Source organism: Kogia breviceps, chromosome X, assembly GCF_026419965.1.
Source record: "Kogia breviceps isolate mKogBre1 chromosome X, mKogBre1 haplotype 1, whole genome shotgun sequence".
Lineage (NCBI taxonomy): Eukaryota > Metazoa > Chordata > Mammalia > Artiodactyla > Physeteridae > Kogia > Kogia breviceps.
This window is the reverse complement of record NC_081330.1, coordinates 14,427,480-14,448,752: the sequence shown is the minus strand read 5'-3', so window position 1 is coordinate 14,448,752 and position 21,273 is coordinate 14,427,480. Positions and strand designations below refer to the sequence as shown.

General features: G+C 40.4%; 1 protein-coding gene across 1 annotated transcript; it reads left to right on the top strand.

Annotated features, from left to right (window-relative positions):
- Positions 1-3,506: 3,506 nt before the first annotated feature.
- On the top strand, positions 3,507-19,847 carry HTATSF1 (HIV-1 Tat specific factor 1). Its single transcript, XM_059049593.2, has 10 exons — positions 3,507-3,970; positions 4,137-4,377; positions 6,056-6,236; positions 7,129-7,176; positions 7,647-7,801; positions 9,825-9,988; positions 11,334-11,433; positions 16,729-16,818; positions 17,748-17,885; positions 18,423-19,847. The coding sequence occupies exons 2-10, from the start codon at positions 4,192-4,194 to the stop codon at positions 19,662-19,664; spliced, it is 2,304 nt and encodes a 767-aa protein (XP_058905576.1). The 5' UTR covers positions 3,507-3,970; positions 4,137-4,191; the 3' UTR covers positions 19,665-19,847.
- Positions 19,848-21,273: the final 1,426 nt, after the last annotated feature.

Sequence of the window (21,273 nt, the reverse complement as noted above, 5' to 3'; positions counted from 1 at the left end):
AGGACCCCTGTCAAAAAACCTGTGAGCCTGCCAGTGTCTGAAATTCTTCCTTGAAGGAAATTCATTTCTTTCTGGTAAGCAGTGCCCTCTTTCTAAAAGATGCAGAAGTACCACATGAGATCCCTAACACCTGGGTGTGCAGTTATTATCAGATTATCTTCCTGCTTAACTACCTTAAAGCTGATGTGTGCCTAAATCCTGTAAGAGTATGACCTAATTAATCTCTGCCCTTGGAAATCAGAGGATTTTCTATCCTCTGCTCCAACTTGCTAACACTATAAGCTTGTTAATAAATATTATTTCAAACAACTGTTGTCAATAGACGTGTCAGATTTAGATTTGTGGTCTCAGAAAATGTTTTCTTGGGGGCAAATTAAAGCATATGTTTGGCACTATCGATAGTTAAATTTGAATTTTCAAAAACGATTTTGGGGTGTGCTTTTGGTAGCTTTGAGCTTTCTTTAAATGGCTTGTGTAATTGTGAACTTTTGCTTAAAGATGTGGCTTGAAAAGGGGATATATATTAACACTAGACTTTACATTTAAGTAAAATTGGTTTACTTAAAGTGGGGGGGGTGTTAGAATTGTATTAGTATTGCTTTCGGTTGGATGTTGTAACAACGGGAGAAAAATAAATATGAAATAAAGTTTTAAATGACTGTGTAACTTTATATTCTAAAAACTATACTTCTGACAGAATACCACCGAGAACCCATTTTAACTCCAAAATGTATTTTCAAGTGCCAAATTCCAAAATATTTTACTATCTTCCTTACTCTGGGTAAAAATTACATCTTTATTCTCCTAAGCATAGCATTTTAGAAATAACTTGATAAAAGTACCAGATGACAAAAGCTAAGTGAGCTTTTAAGCAGTTGATAAAACTAGAGCTCCAAGAACTTTAATTTTCTTCATTCTCAGTAATCCCTGGGTGACTTAGGGATCTGATATAAAATAAATCCCTGAGTGGCTTTATAGGGCATCAGCCTCCCATCCAGAATTGGGGAAATAGGATTAAAATTCATGGCTTTGCGTTGATGTTTTTTGGAGAGGGTGGTCTTTTTTTTAACAGATTATCCTTGTCAGAGCTAAACTTACAAGTAGGCCCCAATATCCACAATTTTTTTCACACTGACTATTGTGTGCAGAAATGTTACTACATTTCACTTCTTTGGAGAGGGTCCTAAATGGGGGCATGGGGGAACACATGAAAAACAAATTCTGTATACTTCTCAATTTTGCTCAGGGCCTGCCCTGACCCAAGACTTAGAATAATGGACCATAATAATATAATATGCTACAAAGCAGGAAAACAAAGTCACAAACTTAGGTAAGTCTTTGTCATTGAAGTTGATAGTACTACAAAACATTTAATACTGGCATACCTACTGACAATAGCAAATTTGGGTTTAAAGAATTTCTGCAGTTATTACCATCTTAAGTCAGGGATCCATCAATTTTTTTGGCAAAAGGAGTTACTTTTATTTCCACTAAGTCTTGAGATTACAGGAAGTGGGGATAGGAAAATTCCCGAACAGAGTGAGCCTGAATGGGCCATTAAAAAAAATCTATCAGTAATTTTCCAGAAAGACTTCCTAGGCCAGGTAGATGGCTTCTCCATCCAGGCAGTCTCTGCTTCTGTAGGTTAATGAATTTTTATCCACCAAGAAGTCGGTGGCCTATTAGGCCAGGTGTACAGCACAGATCACCCCTCACAGAGAAAAACGGAGATGATGTTCAGGGAGAAGCCGGCTGTCTGGGTTTTGTCTTCCTGGGTCCAGCAGCCCCTTGTGCAGCCCATCTATATTCCATTCCCGGAGTTTCAGGAGCTACCCCCATCCTTATAATAACAAAGGACCCCCCTTTTTGCTTGTTAACTTGAGTGTTTCTTGCAAAAAATCTTGGAAATAAAAACAGGTTATAGGGACTTCCCTGGTGGCACAGTGGTTAGGAATCCACTTGGCAATGCAGGGGACACGGGCTCGAGCCCTGATCCTGGAAGATCCCACATGCCGCGGAGCAACTAAGCCTGTGCGCCACAACTACTGAAGCTGGTGCCCCTAGAGCCCGTGCTCTGCAACAAGAGAAGCCACCGCAATGAGAAGCCCGCGCACCGCAACGAAGAGTAGCCCCCGCTTGACGCAACTAGAGAAAGCCCGCTCACAGCAACGAAGACCCAACACAGCCAAAGATAAATAAATAAAATAAATTTATTTTAAAAAGAGAGAACAGGTTATAAAGAGATACTTCCAGATTACCTCAGTTACTAGGGATTTAATTAATTCTAGGAATGCACAAGGAAATAAGAACAGGAACCAGGCCTCATAGAGACAAAAGTATTGCTTTAAAAAAAAGACAAAAACTGGGAATTCCCTGGCGGTCCAGTAGTTAAGGACTCCACACTTCCACTGCAGGGGGCACGGGTTCGATTCCTGGTCGGGGAAGTAAGAGCCTGCATGCCGTGGGGCACGGCCAAAAAAATTAAAGTAAAAAACAAATTTAAAAAAACAAAACTGTCAGGGCCAGTGGCCAAGTAGAATGCCATTGACAAGCATGCTTAGGTCCCAACTCCACTGCATGACCCTCTGTCACCGCCTCAGCTTCTCCTCTCACCCCTGGAGAGCTTCTCCACAGAAGGTCTCTGTTCTGCTTACTACCTTCCCTGTGTGGGCCTCCCTGCTTCTGGGCTACTCTGACCATGTCGCTGTCTGTTCCATACTCAACCCTCTTTCTGAGAGAGGCTTATTGGCTCAGTGAGTCAAATTCAGTCTAGAATGCGGGGCTACCCTACCAGCTCACCCTGGGTAGCCCATGACTGGGTCATATGGGAAGTAACCTTTTTGGCCACCTGCTAAGAGCGGCCTGTCACGTGCAGCAGGGCTGCATAGCATATTATCACCTATGCTGTGAACTCACTCAGGAATGAAATGCGAGCCCAATAAACACATTGCTGGAAACAGCTGTACACTATTTTTGAATCCTGGAAGAAATACTTAGCAATGCTTAAATGAGCCTAATAAAACTCATGTTATCTATATTATAAAAATGCACGCAAGTTCCATTGCATGCATGTTTTTTTCTAAGAGATCAAAAAACGACGTTAGTGGGGCAGTAAAGGTGGTGTGCACACTGGATGTTAAAAGTTTTAGGTTTGGAGCTTGAGCACGTCTGAATCATGGAGTACAAGGGGCAGGCAACTGCTGCCCTTCCTTTCCAGTGACATCTCCAGCCTGAGGAAGGTACCGGAGAGATAAAGGAGGGAGCGGAGGCTTGGAAAGAAGGTTGGTCCTTCCACGCATCGTTCGTTCATTCATTCATTCACTCACCACACACGCACTAGACACCAGACCCTGTACTAGGAACTCGGGCTAACCAGAGCCGGCGCCCCTCCTAGTGAAATCGTAACGAAACAAGCCAAAGACTCGTTTCCCACGCGGAGGAGGAGCCTCCGGGCGAAGGAGGCGCGCCTTTTTCTCGCACTGAGACCTGTCCCGCCCGCCCTGTCCACTCCCCCAAGATGGCGGCCGCCCCGACGCCTACTCCGGCGCCGGCCGAGGGGGAACCTTCCCACGCCTTCGGGCTACCGCCTCGCCCCGGCCCCTCCCGGCCCGCCGGGGACTCCGCGGAGTCAAACGGCCCCGAGGCGCGGCGCCAGGAAGTCCCAGCTGGGCATCACCGCCCGGCAGCAGCGCAGGCCCCGAGCCCCGCCCCAAGCCCCACGCCGCCTGCTCGCGTCGGCGCCTGTTGACGCCACTGGGGGCGTGTCTGCGCGACCCGCGACGTCGCGACGCGTCAACAATGGCGACTGCATCAGCGTGAGTGGGCCTCCGTTGTCAAGCGGTTTCCAGACGTCGCGGCGGAGCCCGCAGTAGACTGAGACCCGGCCGGCGGGGACCACAGAACACCTTGTGGTCGCTCCCGCCGCGCTGTGGATCGAACTGCGGTGTCAAGACCCAGCGGGGAGAGCCAGGTGGGCGGCGGGGCCGGGAGCAGCGGCGCGTGCGCGCGGCGGGCGGGGGGCGGTGCGGCTGGCGAGCGGCCCTGACTTCCCGGGGGCTGCTGGGGCGCCGCGGGGAGGCGGGCGGGGGGGGCGCGGGCTGAGCACGGCCAGCCTCCCTTTCTCTTTTCCCCTCCAGCGTCATTTTGGCCTCTTCGCTCGCCCGGACCCTGCCCCTGGGCTAAGTCGGCAACATGAGCGGCAACAACTTGGATGAGAACGACGAGTTTGATGAGCAGCTACGAATGCAAGAATTGTACGGAGGCACTGAGGACGGCGACACCGAGAAAGATCCCGGTGGAGAAAACGATTCTTTCCGGCAGCAGCCGACTGACACCCCCTACGAGTGGGACCTGGACAAGAAGGCTTGGTTCCCCAAGGTAAAAGTCGCACGGGCGCCGATGCGCAGCGGGCCCGCCTGGCCAGCCTCGCTGGGCGCTCCTTTCACGTTTTCTTTGCTGAGGTCCTGGGTTAGAGCCCCTCTGGATAGTGACGTTTCTTTTTGTTGTGTCTGTAGCAGAACCGACGTGTAAAGGAACGGAAGTCTTTAGGGAGATGGCTTCAGTGTAATTTAATTATTAAGCCTTTTCCATGCCTTATAAGTTTTATCTATGAAGGTTACAGTTGGTGACTGCTTTTTATTGCAAAGAGGAAAAACACCAAGAGCAAATTCAGTCGATGTTAATCTCACGTAGTCTCAATCTTACTTATCCTAGGAATTCAGATGTTTAGCTGATGTGCTATGTGCAAAATTCAGCTTCTTGATTTGAAAAATTGATAAATTGATAATTCTTTACTGATTGAACTTTGCACTTCTTTTTACTTTCCCACTAAATTTTGTCCCTAGACACATATGTTTGAACCATATTACCACGGGAATATGACAAGAGGTGCACAGAATATGGATGGAAAAGATCTGAGCATATTTATTTAGAGTACTTGGAAATTGTGAAGTATTCTATTTTAGCTTGAAGGTAAAATGACTGATGTTAAGCTTGGGTCGCTAAACTTTTTGGTCAAAGTACCCTGTTAATCAAAGTCTCACGGTATGGGTGGAAATAAAAGGATACTTATCACACACTAATAGACTTGCAAGCCAGTAATACAAACTGTGTCTCCATTGTGTAATTTGAGTGTGATTTTTAAATTATTTATTTCACCTTTTTTCTTTCCCACTTTGTATTTGTGTGTATGTTCCAATCCCTCCAAATTGTTAAACTTTCTATTTCACTTGGCTGCTGGTGGTGCCAGCTAGAGTGCATATTTGGTTTCTTCAGCCTTCGGAGTACTTTAACAATCGCCTGATAATGGATTAATTTGTGGCTCTATCTTTTTATGTTATGGAAGCCCACACCTCTTCAAACTTCAAGTTTAAAATTTTCCTCATTCCTGTGTGTGCTTAACATTGATTGGTATGAAGATCCAACTATATTTCTTTTGTTGTGCAGTTGTGTTTTTTCCCTAAGAGCCAGGAGGATAGATGTGAGTTGAATTTGTTCTTGATTTGTTCTGACATTAAATGATAATGTGATTTAATTAGTGACGGTGTTAAAATAGCATTTAATTTTATAATTGTTAGCCCCATTCTTTACATACCAAATCAGAGTTCTACTCTTTGTGTTCTCTGCCTACAGGTATTTAAATATTTAGAGCACATATACTTTTGTTCATCCAAAGAAAATTTGATCCTGTTGTTAGATTATTAGTTGACTCTTGGTTTTTATTCTGTTTATTGTTATCTGATACTTCCTTTGTTATATTTATTTGTAGCCTTAGTCAGGTAGACTGCAGAGATAGTAATTTACAAGTGAAACAGAAAAGGTGCCAACTTAAAATGCCTTTAATAGTATCTCAGACTTTTGTGCTGATAATGTCTTAATGTCTTAATTTTTTATTATTTTGTGTGCAGTTTTCTATATAAGGTGACCGTTCTTGCATTTACACAGAAACACTTGTATGTCAAGTTGTATAACTGAATATACTGTTATTTAACACTAAACTTTCTGCGTGAGGAAATCATTTTTGAATTTATGTGTGTGTGCTCAATTTCTTGTTTAGATCACTGAAGACTTTATTGCTACATATCAGGCCAATTATGGCTTTTCTAACGATGGTGCGTCTAGTTCTACTGCGAATGTCCAAGATGTCAGTGCTAGGACTGCAGAGGAACCTCCACAAAGAAAATCCCCTGAACCCAGTGATACCAAAAAGAGGGGAGAAAAGAGAAAGAATGAATCGGGCAAGTGGATTTAGCTTGCAAACATGAGTGTAAAAATTAAAAATATGAGTGTGTGTGTATATATAGTTACTTTTTGGAGAATTATAAAATAGCTTTGACAGAACCATAAGATGGGTTTTGTTTTTGTTTTTGTTTTGCTGTACGCGGGCCTCTCACTGTCGTGGCCTCTCCCATTGCGGAGCACAGGCTCCAGACATGCAGGCTCAGCGGCCATGGCTCACGGGCCCAGCTGCTCCACGGCATGTGGGATCTTCCCGGACCGGGGCACGAACCCGTGTCCCCTGCATCGGCAGGTGGACGCTCAACCACTGCACCACCAGGGAAGCCCCATAAGATGGGTTTTTAAAATATTATTATTTGGGTTCATATGTTGGCTCTTTCACTAACGTGTGGGCATTTGGTGGACTCTTTCAATTCAGTTCAGTTCTCAGTTTCTTCCTTTGCAAAATAGAGCTGTCATTAGGAGATTATCTAAAGTTCTATTTGTAAGGTGATTTTTTTTTTGTACTTCTTGAGTTTAATTAATTAAACTCAAAAAGTCGATTTTGCTTCAGCTTGGCCAGGTCTAACACAGTAGATTGGAGTCAGAAGCAACTCATGCCAAGGCCTAAAGTCAGTGCAAGGGTGAGGTTTTTTAAAGGTAGTATCAGATTCATAAAGAACCAAGGTAAAGTAGCCATCTTTTTTCAGACTGGGCTCTGAAACGAATTACTTGTCCAAAGATCCAAATACTTTGAAAGCTGGACAGTGATTTGATTTAATCTGTCTTGTTCTAAGGGTAAGAAAAAGTTTCTGGAAGTTTTGAGAAACTGCCACACTGTCAGGATTTCATAATGGGACTCTTACCTTTTCTGGCATGTGTTTTATTTATTTATTCCATTTTGATTTTTAGGATGGTTTCATATTGAAGAGGACAGAAACACAAACATTTATGTTTCTGGTATGTATACCTCTTTAACCACATTTAGAGTAGAAAATATTTGATTTTGAGATTTTTCACAAAGTGATTTTTAGTTTTCAGTTTCTTTAAATTTTATTTTGTATCGTTGTGTCTTTATTTGTTCAGCCATTTACATGAGTGAGGAATATGTTGGTTTTTTATGAAACTGAGAAAAATTAAGTGTATGTAACTTTGTGTGTCATCCTTTCTGTCTGCTTTAGGTAACTCAACAGTTGTTTGCCCCTTCAGATTCATTGATACAAGGCCTAAGCAAAGCATGATTTTAATGTATATTTGAATACATTAAAACATGACATTTCTTCACGTCTATAGATGTGAGATTTTTACATACTTTTAGAAAATCAAAATTGTGCTCATCCAAGTTATGGATTTTGAATTGGTAGAATCCCTAAGTAATGCTCACCTTTGTTTTAGATGCCTTTATAATTTGTTTCCCCCTAACGTCACAGGCTTGCCTCCAGATATTACAGTGGATGAATTTATACAGCTCATGTCCAAGTTTGGCATTATTATGAGAGATCCTCAAACAGAAGAATTTAAGGTCAAGCTTTACAAAGATAATCAAGGAAATCTTAAAGGAGATGGACTTTGCTGTTATTTGAAGGTAAGTTATGTGGTCAAGTAAGTTTCTCCTATCTCCATTTCTTTTTTCTTTTTTTTTTTTTTTTCATTTTCCTATCTCCATTTTTAACTCAGGAACCAGGGTTATAATTTTGCATAGATGATAACCAAGAGTGAGAGCTATTCAAAACAGGATGTGAAGAAAACTGTTGTTTCACGTTGTGCTTGTGTGTCTCACATTGGTAAGGTTATTCACTTGCTCTTGTAAGAAAATATGTTACCAGGTCAGGGTATTATGTAAGTCATATGACCGAGGTACTTCTCTTGTCTTAAAAAAATTCTTGCTGCAAAGATCTCTTTAGGAGTGTATGCATATAATCAATGCAGAATACATTCTAAAAATCCGCAGAGAAAAGAAAGCCAGTGTCATTTTATTTGCCCATTGGAATGAATTAGACCAGGGTTTGGCAAACTTCAGCCCACTGCCTGTCTTTGTAAATGAAGTTTTATCGTAACCGGGCCACATTGATTCATTTACGCATTTGTCTGTACCTCCTTTCACATTTCAACAGCAGAGTTGAGTGGTTGCAACACAGACCACAGGGCCCACACAGCCTAAAATATTTTCTCACTAGCCCTTTACAAAAGTTTTCTGACCCTGAATTAGACCATAAAGGTGATAACTTATGCTTACTGCTTTGAAATATATTTTGAATGAGAGAGAAGAGAGAGTGGTATTAACAGACATTTGTAGAACTTTATGTATTCATGATACCATAAATGGCATGGGGGGAAGCTCAGTGCCAAAGGCAGCCATCATTTTTGGAACACCTGTCCCCTTAGGAGCATGTGTTATGCATTACTGCCCGGTGCAAAAGAAATGGGCACAACGGTGGTGTGTACATGTGTCATGGAACCTGAAAATAATTACAGAGCAAAATCAAAGTGATGAAACAACAGTACCAACATCACAAGTGTGTTGCAAGTGTACAACATTTCAGTGAAATCAGAGGGCGGGTAAGATTAAGCTGACAAGCTTTGGGGGAGATAGGTTTTTGACCTGGTTCTTGAACATGATGGGATCACACATAAGTACAACCATTATAGGAAGATATTTATGTAATTTTCAAATGTAAGGAGATTGAATGCTTTCTAAGTTCTTCAAGGATTACTAAAAATCTGTGAACAGATTCTTAGGGGGTTTGATTGGGTTTTAAAATTTTTGAAGAGAAAAATGGGGCTTTGACAAACTTGATATGTCAAATTTATGACCCATAAAAGTGCAAGATTGCCAAACCAGTAAATTGAGTTCCAGAAGGATATAGTTAATTATTCCAGGATCCATATTTGATTGCGTGGCTGAGTTCAGTTGTCCTTTTGAGTTCTCCTCAGGTCCTCAGATCTTTGAATCTGTGTAGAGCTGACAATTGCCCCCTTTGTATAGGACCCAGAATCCACAAGTGTGTGTAATGTTCAAGCTATCAGATAATCACCTGTTCCCAGTATATCGCAGACCTACATTTTAATTGGTGAACACAAAAGATTAAAGGCCGACTATGCTATTCCCAGTTTCTTGAGTCATCTAGTCTTTTAAGCAGGAAACTTTTAGAATTTTAAAACTGGAATGCACCCTGGAAATCACACAAGTCCATTTACCTCATTGTACAGAGGAGAAATTGAGATTCCAGGAGGCAAAACTACTATTCCAGTAGTGGTATAACTTATTGAGTACCTACTGCATGCCAGTCACTCTCCTTTATGTGCCTTGTTTCATTTAAATTTGTCAAGAACCCTGCAAAGAAGGCATTTCCATTCCCATTTTACAGATGAAGAAATTGGGGCTCAGGGAGCTTGAATAACTTGCCTAGGTTCACATAACTGGTTGGGGACAGCTATGTCTTAAGTACACATTTTCCGATACGTGTTCTGTAGTTCTTTATTCCCATGTGGGTAGTTACATTTAAATCTTTATTTTATGTATAGTCATCATTCATCTAAAACACTCCTGCTGAAGTTTCATTTCAGTGTGTAACTGACTGACTGTAACTTGCTTTCCCTTTACAAAGAGAGAATCTGTGGATCTCGCATTAAAACTTTTGGATGACGATGAAATTAGAGGCTACAAATTACATGTGGAGGTGGCAAAGTTTCAACTGAAAGGAGAATACGACGCCTCAAAGAAGAAGAAGAGGTGCAAAGACTACAAGAAAAAGCTGTCTATGCAACAAAAGTTTGTGGTTTTTCTTTTTCCATTTTGAAAGATTTTGTGTAAATATCCTAGAGTATACTTTTGGTAATAACCACCTAGGTTTTTTTTTAACGTCTTTATTGGAGTATAATTGCTTTACATTGGTGTGTTAGTTTCTGCTTTATAACAGAGTGAATCAGCTATACGTATACATATATCCCCATATCCCCTCCCTCTTGCGTGTCTCTCCCACCCTCCCGATAACCACCTAGTTTTGTTCCATCAAGTATGCCTACAGATTATTTTTAAAGAATTTTATTTGCTATACACCTGAAACTAACACAACACTGTAAATCAACTATCCTCCAATATAAAATAAAAATTAAAAAAAAAATTCATTGGATCATCGGAAACCCCCAGTAATCTGTGTAATAGGATGATTTGGCAGTGGTGGTGTTTTTCGTTTTCTGGGATATTCATTTTTCATATAGCATGGGCTTAAATAAGAAAGCCATCTCTACAGAAAACGTTGAACATCAGATTAAGTAAGATGGTTTAGGTTTATATACTAGAGTCATTAGTTCATCTTTCATGTGGCTGGAACCAGCTACACCAGGAGCTAAATTTTTACATACAGGTTTGTTAGTAGGAGTTAGAAATTTAAAATGATAGGTTGTATCATTTTGTCATGTACTGTGTGGTTGTGTATAGTATATGCAAGGCATCAAGTTTCTATTATTCCCTTTATTTAATATGTGTTTTGAAATATGCTGGTTTTAAGAAATGAGCCAAAATGATAAGTACTTTTATCAGAGTGAATTCTAATAACACTTCTAACACTATGCTTAAACTAATAATAAAATGATCAAAGAAGCATTTAGTTGTGATGTCTATAGCTTTTACAGGAATCGGTAAAATAGATACCTAAAAATTTTATAAACAAATCCATAAAATTGAAGATAGTAACAAAGAGTGAGTAGTTCTACATATTTCAATGCAGTTTGTTCTTTATAATCGTAAAATACCTAAAAACCAATACAATTTGAACATTTTTTTGGCCTCAGTGTCTCTTCTTAGATAGTCATAGATACTAAATAATTAGCAATTTTTCAGGAGTCTCATTGGAATGTTTGTAACTAGCCAGCAGTTCTGAAAAATATATATATTCTGGGGATTTCAGATACTGGGTCCATCTTTCACCTGCCCATTATTTTTATTCAGAAAGTTGTAACGGAGCTGTGACTAAAATACACCTTGTTGTTTCGGAGTCAAGTAATTATCACTGTTTAAGTGCTCAATAAAGGATTATTTAACTGCTCTTGTTTTTTTCGCTCTGACAAGTCTGAAACAAAACTCACAGCTTCTCGCTCCTGCTTTGTCGCGCTAGGCAGTTGGATTGGAGGCCTGAGAGGAGAGCTGGCCCGTCCCGAATGCGCCACGAGCGAGTTGTCATCATCAGAAATATGTTTCATCCTCTGGATTTTGAGGTAGGAAGCAGTATTCTTACTGATAGAAACATAGATACGCTTTCTTTCAAGGGAGCCCAAAGCCTGCCTCACCCCGTCTTTCTCATGTCACATCCTGCACCTTCATCTAGTCTTCAGGGTCGGAAAATGATACCAAGAATCACCTGAAGGTTTCAGATTTTCCCAGGTTTAACCCAGCGTTCTTTTAATCGTATCACAGGTAAACCTGTCTAATACCTATACCGTGGCCCCAAACAGCAGCTACTTGGTATGGGAAATGGTTAAAAATATAATCTTTAAAAGATTTATGGGAGTCGCTTGTGGATTTTGAGTGCAGTTCAACAATGCAGGCTGATTTTGGTGGGGAGGACCAGTTTCACACTTGGAAATGAACTTCACTTGAGTGCTAAAAGTTTGATCCTTAAAAAACCTTAGGTTAATGAAATACAGCCCCTGACATTTGAGTAGCGAAGGTTGTTTTTTTAGGACCTAATCTTTACAAAACTCTTTAGTGGCTATTAAGAGGACTTTGTAATAATTGGTGTCCGTGTAAGATTCTAGGAGCAGCAAATAAAAGTGAATAAAGGAGGAAGAGCTACTAGAGAGGTTTAAGGAATATTAATTGCTATCAGGGCACCTTGTGTTACGTTCTGCCTCTTGTCCGTATCTCTGTGTTTTGGCCTGGTCAGATGGGATCATTCATGGAAGAAGAATTCTTTAATTCTCTGCCTGACTTCTGAAATGAATGATAACAAACTACACATAAGAAAAAAATGTTCATAATGTAAAATTTCAGATGGTTTACAAATGGTCTAGTTGCACCCAAGGCCCACTCTTGTTTCTTTTGTGCGGTTAAGCAGATTTAGAGTGACAGTGTCATTTTATCCCCCTTAGAGAGGGCACCGAATTGTCTGTTGCACCCCATCTCTGCAGATAGTGATGTGATGGGGTTTACCACGCACCTGTGGAGTCTGCGTCTTTTGAGGTCATTGGGAAGATACCTGTGGTCTATTTATACTGTTTGCTGTCTCTTCTGACTAGAATCCTGAAGCATCTTGAAATACGGCAGAGCTGCTTTAGACTTGCAGTGATAATGAAGCATGTTTAAAAAATACACATATACACATGCCCACTAGATGCTTTTTGAAATGCTGTCCCTGCCAGGTGGGACTTTGAAAGGCATGCATAGATGGATCATGGTATCTAGTCTACTGGGTACAACTCCAGAATTTTCTGTGATTCACCTACATTTTATTTCCCTGGTAGATAATTGGTTTTTTAATTAGGTGACCTATTATTTTCTGTGACTTGAGATCCTTGATTCACAGCATTCCATACTCCTAACACTTGGACATGAATATAAATGCAAACTTAATTCATTAAGTATCTGGGCCCTGTGCCAAGTTGAAATGTATTGTGCAATTGCCTTTACGTGTTTCCACCTCCTGCCTTTGCTCATTGAGACCCTAACTTAAGTCCAGCTATCACCCTGGGCACACTTAATTTTTCCTAGCTTAACAAATATTCTTTTCTCCAAAAAAGCCACATTTATTCTTCCTTGACTTCCCACAAATTTCGTCCAGTGGATATTTTTAAAGATAAAAGTTTCATGCTGGTAAATTCTTGATAGCTTAAAGAAAAAAACCCTTTATTGGTTTAATATAAACTTTGGAGTTATAGAACCTTTATATTAACCCTGTTTTATTTTATTCATAGCATTTATTATTCTCTGAAATAACTGGATCTTCTCTGTTAGAATGTGAGCTCCACGAAAGCTGGGGCTCTTGTCTACCTGGTTCGCTGTTATATGCCCGGTGCTTAGAATCATGATTGGCACATAGTAGGCCCTCAGTATTTATAGGAAGAAGAAGTGAGAGAATGATTGAATGAAACCCTTTTTACTCACAAGGCAGAATGTTTTCATCCACTCAAGGAAGAAAACATTTTCTCTTTAGCATCGTTGCAGATGAAGGAAAGTTTTCAGACGGCTGCATCACGGGGACTGGGAGCGCAGTGACGGGCTTCGGAGTCCGCGGGCAGAGAAGCCCTTGATGCTGCCCTTGTTCGCCCATCTGACTGGCCTTGTGTGGTCTGATGAGTTTGATGAGAGCCTGTCAGAAGTCTTGTTTTTTTGCTCAGTGTCTCATGGGCCTGAACGTAAACGTGCATCACTGTAGTAGACTGTCCAGTATGCTAGACTCTAGCCACATGTGGTTAAATTTAAATTAATTGAAGTGAAATAAAATGAAAATTTAATTCCTCAGGTGTATTGGCCACATGTGGCTAGTGGCAACCATATTGGAAAATGGAGCATTCACTTCTGTTAACACAGAAAGTTCTGTTGGGCAGTGCTGGTGTAGACATTATATAACTCTGGATAGAGGTGTTCAACCGGAAGACTGCTTTCATTGCACGTTTTTGGGGAGTGTTTGATTTGTCCAGAGATTCCATATGAATCTAAAGAACAGATCAGCATTGAGGTTTGTGGTAGAAGACAAAAACTGAACTGTCAGGGAACCAGGGTGTCAGAAAGAAATCAGATTTTGTGGGCTGGAATACAGGCACACCTTGTTTCACTGTGCTTCGCTTAATTGCGCTTTGCACATACTGCTTTTTTAAAAAATTTTTACAAATTGAAGCTTTTGTAGCAACCCTGCATGGAGCAAGTCTGTCAGTGCCATTTTTCCAGTAGCATTTGCTCACTTCATTTCTCTGTGTCACTTTTTTGGTAATTGTCCCAGTAGTTTAAACATTTTCATTATTATTATATTTGTTATGGTAATTTGTGATCAGTGACCTTTGTTACTATGACAACTCGCTGAAGGCTCAGATGATGGTTAGCATTTTTTAGCAATAAAGTATTTTTTAATTAAGGTATGTCTTTTTTAAATATAATGCTATCGCACACTTAATAGACTACAGTATAGTGAAAACATAGCAGGAAAACCAAAAAAGTTCGTGTGACTTGCTTTATTGTAATATTTGCTTTATTGCGCTGGTCTGGAACCGAACATGCAATATCTCTGAGGTATACCTGTATATGTTTATTCCAGACAGTTGACTAGTGTTAGAACCAAAATACCTAGAAATACTCTTCGGTATCAGGGTGAACAGTGAAGGCTAATATTTTATATGTAACTTTAAGGGGTTTTCAGTATTTCATTAGCCTTATTTAAAAAATTCATGCCTGGCAAATTTGAATACCAAGAGGTGAAGAACCAAAACTCAGATGCAAAGGTAGGTTTCTCATTGTGTATACTAGCGCTGTCCAGTAGAAGTATAATGTGAGCCACATGTGTAATTTAAATTTTTCTAGCAGCCACAATGCAAAAACAACATGAAACAGGGTAAACTAATTTTAATGATGAATTTTATCTAACCCAATATATCCAAAGTATTATAATTTCAACATGTAACATAAAAATGTTAATAAGCTATGTTACATTGAAGTGTTTTTCCCCTTTGGTACTAAATTTTCAAAATCGTGTTTATTTCACACCTGCAGCACACCTCAGTTTGAACTAGCCACATTTCAAGTGCTCGGTGGCCACGTGTGCTTAGTGGCTACTATCTTGGACAGTGTAGGATTCGCTGGGAAAAGAATGAGAAATACGGTTTATTTCTGGGAGAACAAAACACCACCCTGGAAAAACATTATAAGTGTTGACTGCGGAAGGTTTCAGCGTTTCAGTCTGAGTTTAGTCTCAGGTCTGTTGCTTGCAAAGTGTTGTCTTTAGAAAATTGTCATGCTTACCTAGCTAGGTTAAAGATATTTCCCAGGGGAGAGGGTTATTATCTTTAAGCCTCATGATACTATATATCAGTGAAGATATATTTGTTTTTCAAGCTGGTAAACATGAAGACAGAGGTCTGGGAAGTCTTTGGCTGAAATTTGATATTCTTGTAGGAAAGGCACTGAGACTTTGATAAAGAAATAAAAATGGTAATTCACCCCTCCCCCTACAGTGGAATCATGCTTAAATTTATTTGTTAAATATTTTGAAACAGTTTTTGTTTGTTTTTAATATAACCCTGATTTCCCTTGGTAAATAAAATGGAGTTATTAGGAACAGTTTATCAAGCTCTGAAAAAGCTTTTATTGACTGTTCATTGCGTGAAACACTGTGCTGTGTTCTGTAAGGTATTTGAAATTCAAAGGAGATTCCTGCCTGCGGAAAGCTCACAATCTGATAAGGAGCTACCCCCCCCCCTGCCCCGACCCGACACATACACCCCCGTAAAAGCCACCACATGACTTTACGACTGTGTGCATGGAGTTTATGCTCCATTCCCCATTCGTCTCAGGCCTGAGAATTTTCTATAAAACAAATTGGCATATTCTCCACAGTTAGATTTTATAAGTGGGAGAAATCCAGAGTCCTGCCAGCTGTACTCGTGGAAGCTTCAGATTTATAGGATTTGATCATTTTGATTTTAAATTTGATTTCAGTAACTGCCTACCAGTTGTTTATTTTTGCCTTTTGACAAAACTTTAGGAAGGAGAAGCCACTTGTCATGTTTTGCTGTTCTCTTTAGTTTAGTTTAGTTTTGCTGTTCTCTTTAGTTGGTGAGGAACATATAAACCCGTGAGATAGACAAATTCATATGTTTCCTAAAAAGTGTAAGTCTGCTTCATTAGAAATTTGCAGGTAGGATATCCTCGTTTATATTTGTATGTAGTTGAAATTCAAGTTGATAACGTAACTTTTTTATGAGCCTTTTTCATGCATTGGGGCTTGGAGGCAAGATGAACAGGAACCCTTATAGGGGAGGTTTACCCTGTGAGTTAAAATAGAATTGTGGAAGCACAGAGAATAATCGTAGAACACTTAGTCAATGAGAGGGATATATGTCTCCCCGTTACAACATTTCTGTAAATAGGAATCTATGCAAAACACAAAATAGAGTTTCCGCATCGGCACAGTCGTCGTGATGCGGGTGCAGAACATAGGAATTAGCAGTCTCTGACTTAATATGTGCCACAGGACTTCACCTGCTTCAGCTGCTGTTATTTGTGATTTCCGCTGACACTTCCCTTCCCTCTCCTTTGCCACTGCACACCCCTAGTGCTGCCTACCATACTTGCCCATTCCCCCTCTTAAAGCAGGGCAGACCTGTAGTAGTAGTAGCAGCAGCTGTGGTAGTCTAACTTCATTTGACTTTGATTTTTTTTTAATTTTGTAGACTGCAGACAAACAACTAACCTTAAGCAAAACCTTTTTTTATTTGTTGGTTTGTCAAAGTAAGAAATTTGATTCTCAGGATTTATACTTAAAGAAGGGGGCAAGCCTATTTTAATCAAGTGTGTTTTTGCAGGATGATCCACTGGTGCTGAACGAGATCAGAGAAGACCTTCGGGTGGAATGTTCGAAGTTTGGACAAGTTAGGAAGCTCCTCCTCTTTGATGTAAGTTCGTGGCTTGGACAAATGATTTCTAAAGCAGTTTTCTTCCATTTTAATAAGTTATTACCAAATGTCAGTATGCCTCCGCACTTTACAGAAATGTTTTTATGTAGTAGGTCTGCTGTCTAGTGGTAGTCCTCTGTAAGCAGCATTAGATAGCATACTTAGATGAACGTGGATTACAAGCGAAGGCTTTGATAGACGTGATGTCCCTGGGTTCTTTTCCTTTATCATCACTCTAGGGTTTATGATCAGGTGGAAAAAAGTATGAGAGACATGTATGAGACCTTATGGTTCCCTATTTGGCCACATCTCCCCTTCTTTCTGAATTATTTCTTCTTCCGTATTTGGAGAAGAACAATCAAGAAAAATACCCTCCTGTACGTTCCCCTTTTCACCTTTTTTTATATCCAGAATCAACACATAATAATTAAAAGAGTCACCATTTATTGATTGCATACTACAGCTACTTTACATGTTATCTCATTAAATCCTCCAAATCCTCTGAGGTAGGTAGGTGCGATGTTACCCATTTTATGTAGTTACCCATTTTACAGTTGAGGAAGTTTAGAGATGGAGCACGTTGCCCAAGGTCGTTCAGCTGGTAAGTGGCAGAGCCAGGATTTAATCCCAGCGCTACTCAGCTGCAGAATCCACGTTCTGAACAGCCAGACTGTTCTGCGTCTCATTAGACAGTGTTATCAGCAGGAACATTTGCAAGGATATCATGCTTGGTTTTTGCTAGACAATGTTAAGCTGAAGAAGCAGCTAGCTGCGTGTTACTGGCTGCAGTAAAAAGGAAGAAAGACTTCACACCTCAAATCTGTAGCGCAGGTGATCAGAAGGAACCCTACTTCCTTACTTTGTCGAATGTATATGTTTTACTTTAAATGTTCTCAGTCATTCCTTCTTTTTCTTCCTTGTCTTTCTAGAGACACCCTGATGGTGTGGCCTCTGTGTCCTTTAGGGATCCGGAGGAAGCTGATTATTGTATTCAGACCCTCAATGGAAGGTGGTTTGGTGGCCGTCAAATCACTGCCCAAGCGTGGGATGGGACTACAGATTATCAGGTGAGTTCTGCAACTGTCAAGGGCACGTGAATTGTCTCATTACCGACAAATACCGATCTAGCAGTTCTTCGCATAAGTTTTAAGTTCTGTTTAATCTGTTGAACAGTACTTCTTTTAAATAATCCTTTATATTCAGAGTACGGAAAGAAAAATGTTTTCAGTCTTTCAGTTTATAAGTCTGAAATGAGTTTATAAGTCTTGAGGCTTGCTCAGGGTAGCAATAAGAGAAGAGCAAATTAAAGCGCTTCTCTTCCTTTCTGTCTTGTACAGTACAGACAGTTCAGTTATTCACTTTTTAATTGATGAGATATTTCTGCAGTGCTGTGGTATTAGGCGTTTATTTAAATGATCTTAAGGTCAACTCTAGTAAATCAAGATGTAAAGTGTTGGAAACCGAAGATAGGGAATTGCTTTAATTTCCTAAAAGTGATACCTTATAAAATCAGAGTACTTTCGGCGATATTAGAAATGTTCAGAGACGCTGTTACTTCTTTTGGCCTAAAACATGTTGTAACGGCAGTTTCCATGTGTACACAGGTGGAGGAGACCACGAGAGAAAGGGAGGAAAGGCTGAGAGGATGGGAGGTTTTCCTCAACACTCCCGAAGCCAACAGAGGCCTTCAGCGTTCAGATTCCGTCTGGGCTCCAGAAAGGGTGGGGCCTTCTAGAGTTAGGCATTTTTCAGAGCACCCTTGCACATCTCAAACGAATGTTCAAGAAGCCCCAACTGAAATGGCATTCGAAGAACCTATAGATGAAAAGAAGTTTGAAAAAACAGAAGATGGGGGAGAACTTGAAGAAGCTGCTTCTGAAAAAGATGCTAAAGAAAGTGGCCCTGAAAAAGAGGCTGAAGAAGGCTGTCCCCAAAAAGAATCTGAAGAGAGCTGCCTCAAAAGAGAGTTTGAGGAAGGCTGTCCCAAAAGAGAGCGTGAAGAAGACTTCCCCGACAGAGAGTCCGGAGAATGCAGCCTCGAGAAAGAGCATGAAGAGGGTAGTCCTAAAAAAGAGTCGAAAGAGAATGGTGCAGAAGGAGAGCCCCAAAAGAAGAGACCCAGAACAGATCCTGATGAGAACGGCCTCGAGCAGGAGCCTGAGGAGGAGGCCAGCCCCCAGAAGGCGGCTGAAGATGGCAGCCCGGAACAAGGGTCTGAAGAGTGCTCGGAAAAGCAGTTTGAAGACGACTCCGAAAAAGAGCTAGAAGAAAACGGCCTTGAGAAAGGTTTTGAGGAAGAGGGCTCTGAGAAGGAGTTTAATGAAAACATTCTTGAAAAAGAGATAGAAGAAAATAACTCTGAAAAATCGGAATTCGAAGATGACAGCTCTGGGAAAATGTTTGAGGAAGAAGGCTCGGAGAAGGAGTTTGACGAAGAGTCAGATGAGAAGGAAGAAGAGGAAGATGTGTATGAAAAAGTATTTGACGATGAGTCGGATGAAAAAGAGGACGAAGAAGATGCAGAAGAAAAGGGGCTGGAAGACGGGGATGAAAAGGACGAAGAAGACGATGCAGATGGAAAGGTGTTTGAAGATTCAGATGGGAAAGAAGATGAGGAGGATGTAGATGTGAAGGAAGATGAAGACACAGATGAAAAGATGTTCGAAGATGACGATTCCAACGAGAAGTTGTTTGATGACGATGCCAGTGACAAGTTGTTTGAAGATTCCGATGAGAGAGGGACTGTGGGTGAGTCAGGGAACGTTAAGGAGGAAGGGCCCCTGTCCACAGGCAGCAGCTTTGTCCTCAGTAGTGATGACGACGATGAAGACGATGATGACGTTTAATCCCTTAAGCTTGCTTTGTAGGGTGATTCCTCCATCTCCCATTTTGCCTCTGCTCCAGGGTAATTACTAGTAGTGTTACATGAACGTGTGCATAGAGGTAGGATGCCCTCAGATCAGTGCAGTGAAGTGTTCGTGATTATCTGTACTGACCGACTTTAAATATATGTGAACAAGTCAACTGGATTCTTGTCTTTTGTCAGATTTGTTAAGTGCATGCAGAAAGAGAAAGTATTCTTTTTTAAAAGTATTCTGATTGAAGTTTGTGATATTCAGAACTAAAAACTAAGTTGTTAATATGCAGAAACAGAAAATTAGACCTGAGTTAAATTGCATTTTTCATTCTTGCTATTGCTTTATTCATACTAAAGTTTGGTTTTTCTAAGGACCTGAAAAATCCCTGTAGGAGTCTCCTTGCTTCAGCTTATGATGTTACCACTGATGTCCCCATTTGCCCTCTCTAAACCAGAACCTGTTACTAAAACGTAGGAAGTAAAGAACACTTCGGAGTTTTTCCCTGCCCAGTCCTCACAAGTTACTTTTATTTTTCTTTTCTACCCTCTTGCCATGAAAATTGAGTCTTAAACGTGCAAAAGTAAACTTCCCAAGGTTCCATTATTGAAAATACAGAGGAAATCAGAATTCTACCGTGTACTGTTTGGGCCCCTCTAGAAGCTGATTAAACTTGCAGGACCTTTACCCAGAAAAATCTATGCATGCACTACACAACCTTTTGTATACAGTTTGGGGTGGTTCATGGATCCCCTGGAGTTTTAAGAACTTTTGTCATGCATATTTCAGATTTTTGCTTTTGATTTTGTTCTAGAGTCATGGTATCTAGTATATGCTAAGTTGTGTAGTCCCAATAAAAATTTGGGTCTTTCTTGATTGTGCTTTCCAAATTCAGTATTGGTGAATTGACTTCTGATGTAGCATTAAGAAGTTATTCTCATAAATCAGAAGAATTAAAATAAACTGCATTGGTGCTTTCTCATTATACCGTCTGTCAGTGTAATCATTACCCTCTATAGACAGAAAAGAGCTCTTATACTTCAGGACAGCTTTCTGAGAATGTTTTAGTTGATGTCTGGGATCTATTAGAAATCTTTAGGCTTTTCACCAGGGATAAATCAGTAAAAGAGGTGAAGAAAGTTAAACATAGAAAAACTGCAAACCAAAATAGTGTCCCCTTTGAAGGTAAGCCAGAAGCATTTAAACACTATGTTTATTGTGTTTTACTACAATTTATTGTAATTTATTGGAAAATTGGTTTTCTAAACGAAAGGGTTAAGAATGCTTTATCTTCCCTACACAGTGGTTGGAACACATAACTACAACATAAATTAGCTCTAAGCCTGTCAGAAGGAGGCCGTTTTCATTCTAACTTCTTTTCCCTGCTCATTAGTTTGGTTGATACCAAGTACTCATGCTCTTTCCGTATAAACACCCCGGAGCAAAAGTCACAAACAGCTGTAAAATGGTAAATAATTTACAAGGTGATATTGATGAGCAGACGTGTTAAGGGTCGAAGCACTCACCTGTTTTCTAAGCAATCAGATTTTATTGGTCCTGAAAATGGAATTGATTGTGGAGCAACAATACATCTTGTTAT